The sequence below is a fragment of the Pterocles gutturalis genome, unplaced genomic scaffold (genome assembly GCF_000699245.1).
Source record: "Pterocles gutturalis isolate BGI_N339 unplaced genomic scaffold, ASM69924v1 scaffold23240, whole genome shotgun sequence".
In the NCBI taxonomy this organism is placed as follows: domain Eukaryota; kingdom Metazoa; phylum Chordata; class Aves; order Pterocliformes; family Pteroclidae; genus Pterocles; species Pterocles gutturalis.
In genome coordinates this window covers 1,944-2,786 of record NW_010143981.1, presented here as the reverse complement: position 1 = coordinate 2,786, position 843 = coordinate 1,944, and the positions used below count along the sequence as shown (strand labels likewise).

The 843-nt window shown below is 55.0% G+C and overlaps 1 protein-coding gene across 1 annotated transcript in view; it reads left to right on the top strand.

Moving 5' to 3' along the window:
- The first annotated feature begins 405 nt into the window (after positions 1–405).
- The window catches only part of LOC104470146 (beta-crystallin B3-like), a 2,306-nt gene continuing 1,868 nt past the window's right edge, over positions 406–843 (top strand). The window contains 2 exon segments of the mRNA XM_010084967.1: positions 406–457; positions 460–537. Coding sequence (XP_010083269.1) covers positions 406–457; positions 460–537 — 130 coding nt within the window.

Below are 843 nucleotides of genomic sequence, written 5' to 3'. Positions count from 1 at the left end.
CTGGGGTGCGGAGAGGGAAAAGGGCTCGGAGGAGAGAACGCTGCTGGTCAGGGAGCTCTGGGAGCTGATGCTGACCCTGTGTCTTGTGTTCGAGCCTAAACAAGGCGTTTTTTATTTTGCAGGGTTTTGGTTTTTTTTTTTGGTTTATCTTTTTGGGGGCTTTTTTGTTTGTTTTTTTAATTGTTGTTGGTTTTTTTGCTTTGCACTGTGCTTGGTTTCTAAGCTACCCCCCCCGTTAACTGCTGATGGGAGAGTTTTCCAGAGAGCCTGGCAAGAAGCGGCACGAACGTGCTGATGTGAATTTCGACGCTAATCTTCTGCAAACCGCGCGGCGCATTTTCAAGGGACAGCCGGGAGAACTCTGAATGCCGCTTCCCCAGCGTGCTGCGAGCCCACGCTATTGAGATGAGGTCTCGCGGCTGGAATTCAGTGGACGCAGCTGCTGTATCAGCGCCCGGATAATGTGCTGTTCTGTTCAGAAGTATCCCATAAATAGCCGGGCTGCCCGCGCCGGCCGCTTTAACCACGGCGGGAGAGGTAGCGGTGGCACTGCTGGGACAGGAAGGGGCTTTAAAAGAGAATTACGGTGGCTGAGCCGAGGTCTCGCTGTAGCGAGTGTTTTGATAGCACTTGGCGAGAGGCGATGCTGCAGGGTTTTGATCAAGGGCGCTGGTCAAACTCGGGTTTTTTTATTCGTCTCCTGTTACCCTCTTGCCAACCCCTGGCGTTGGCAGGGCGAGGGCAGACGGGGCCGGTGCCTCTGGCCCGGGTTTCCTATCCAGGCAGGGACGAGCCTTTGGATGATGTTCCTGGAGAGCACAGAGGGGGCTCTCGCTGCCGTCC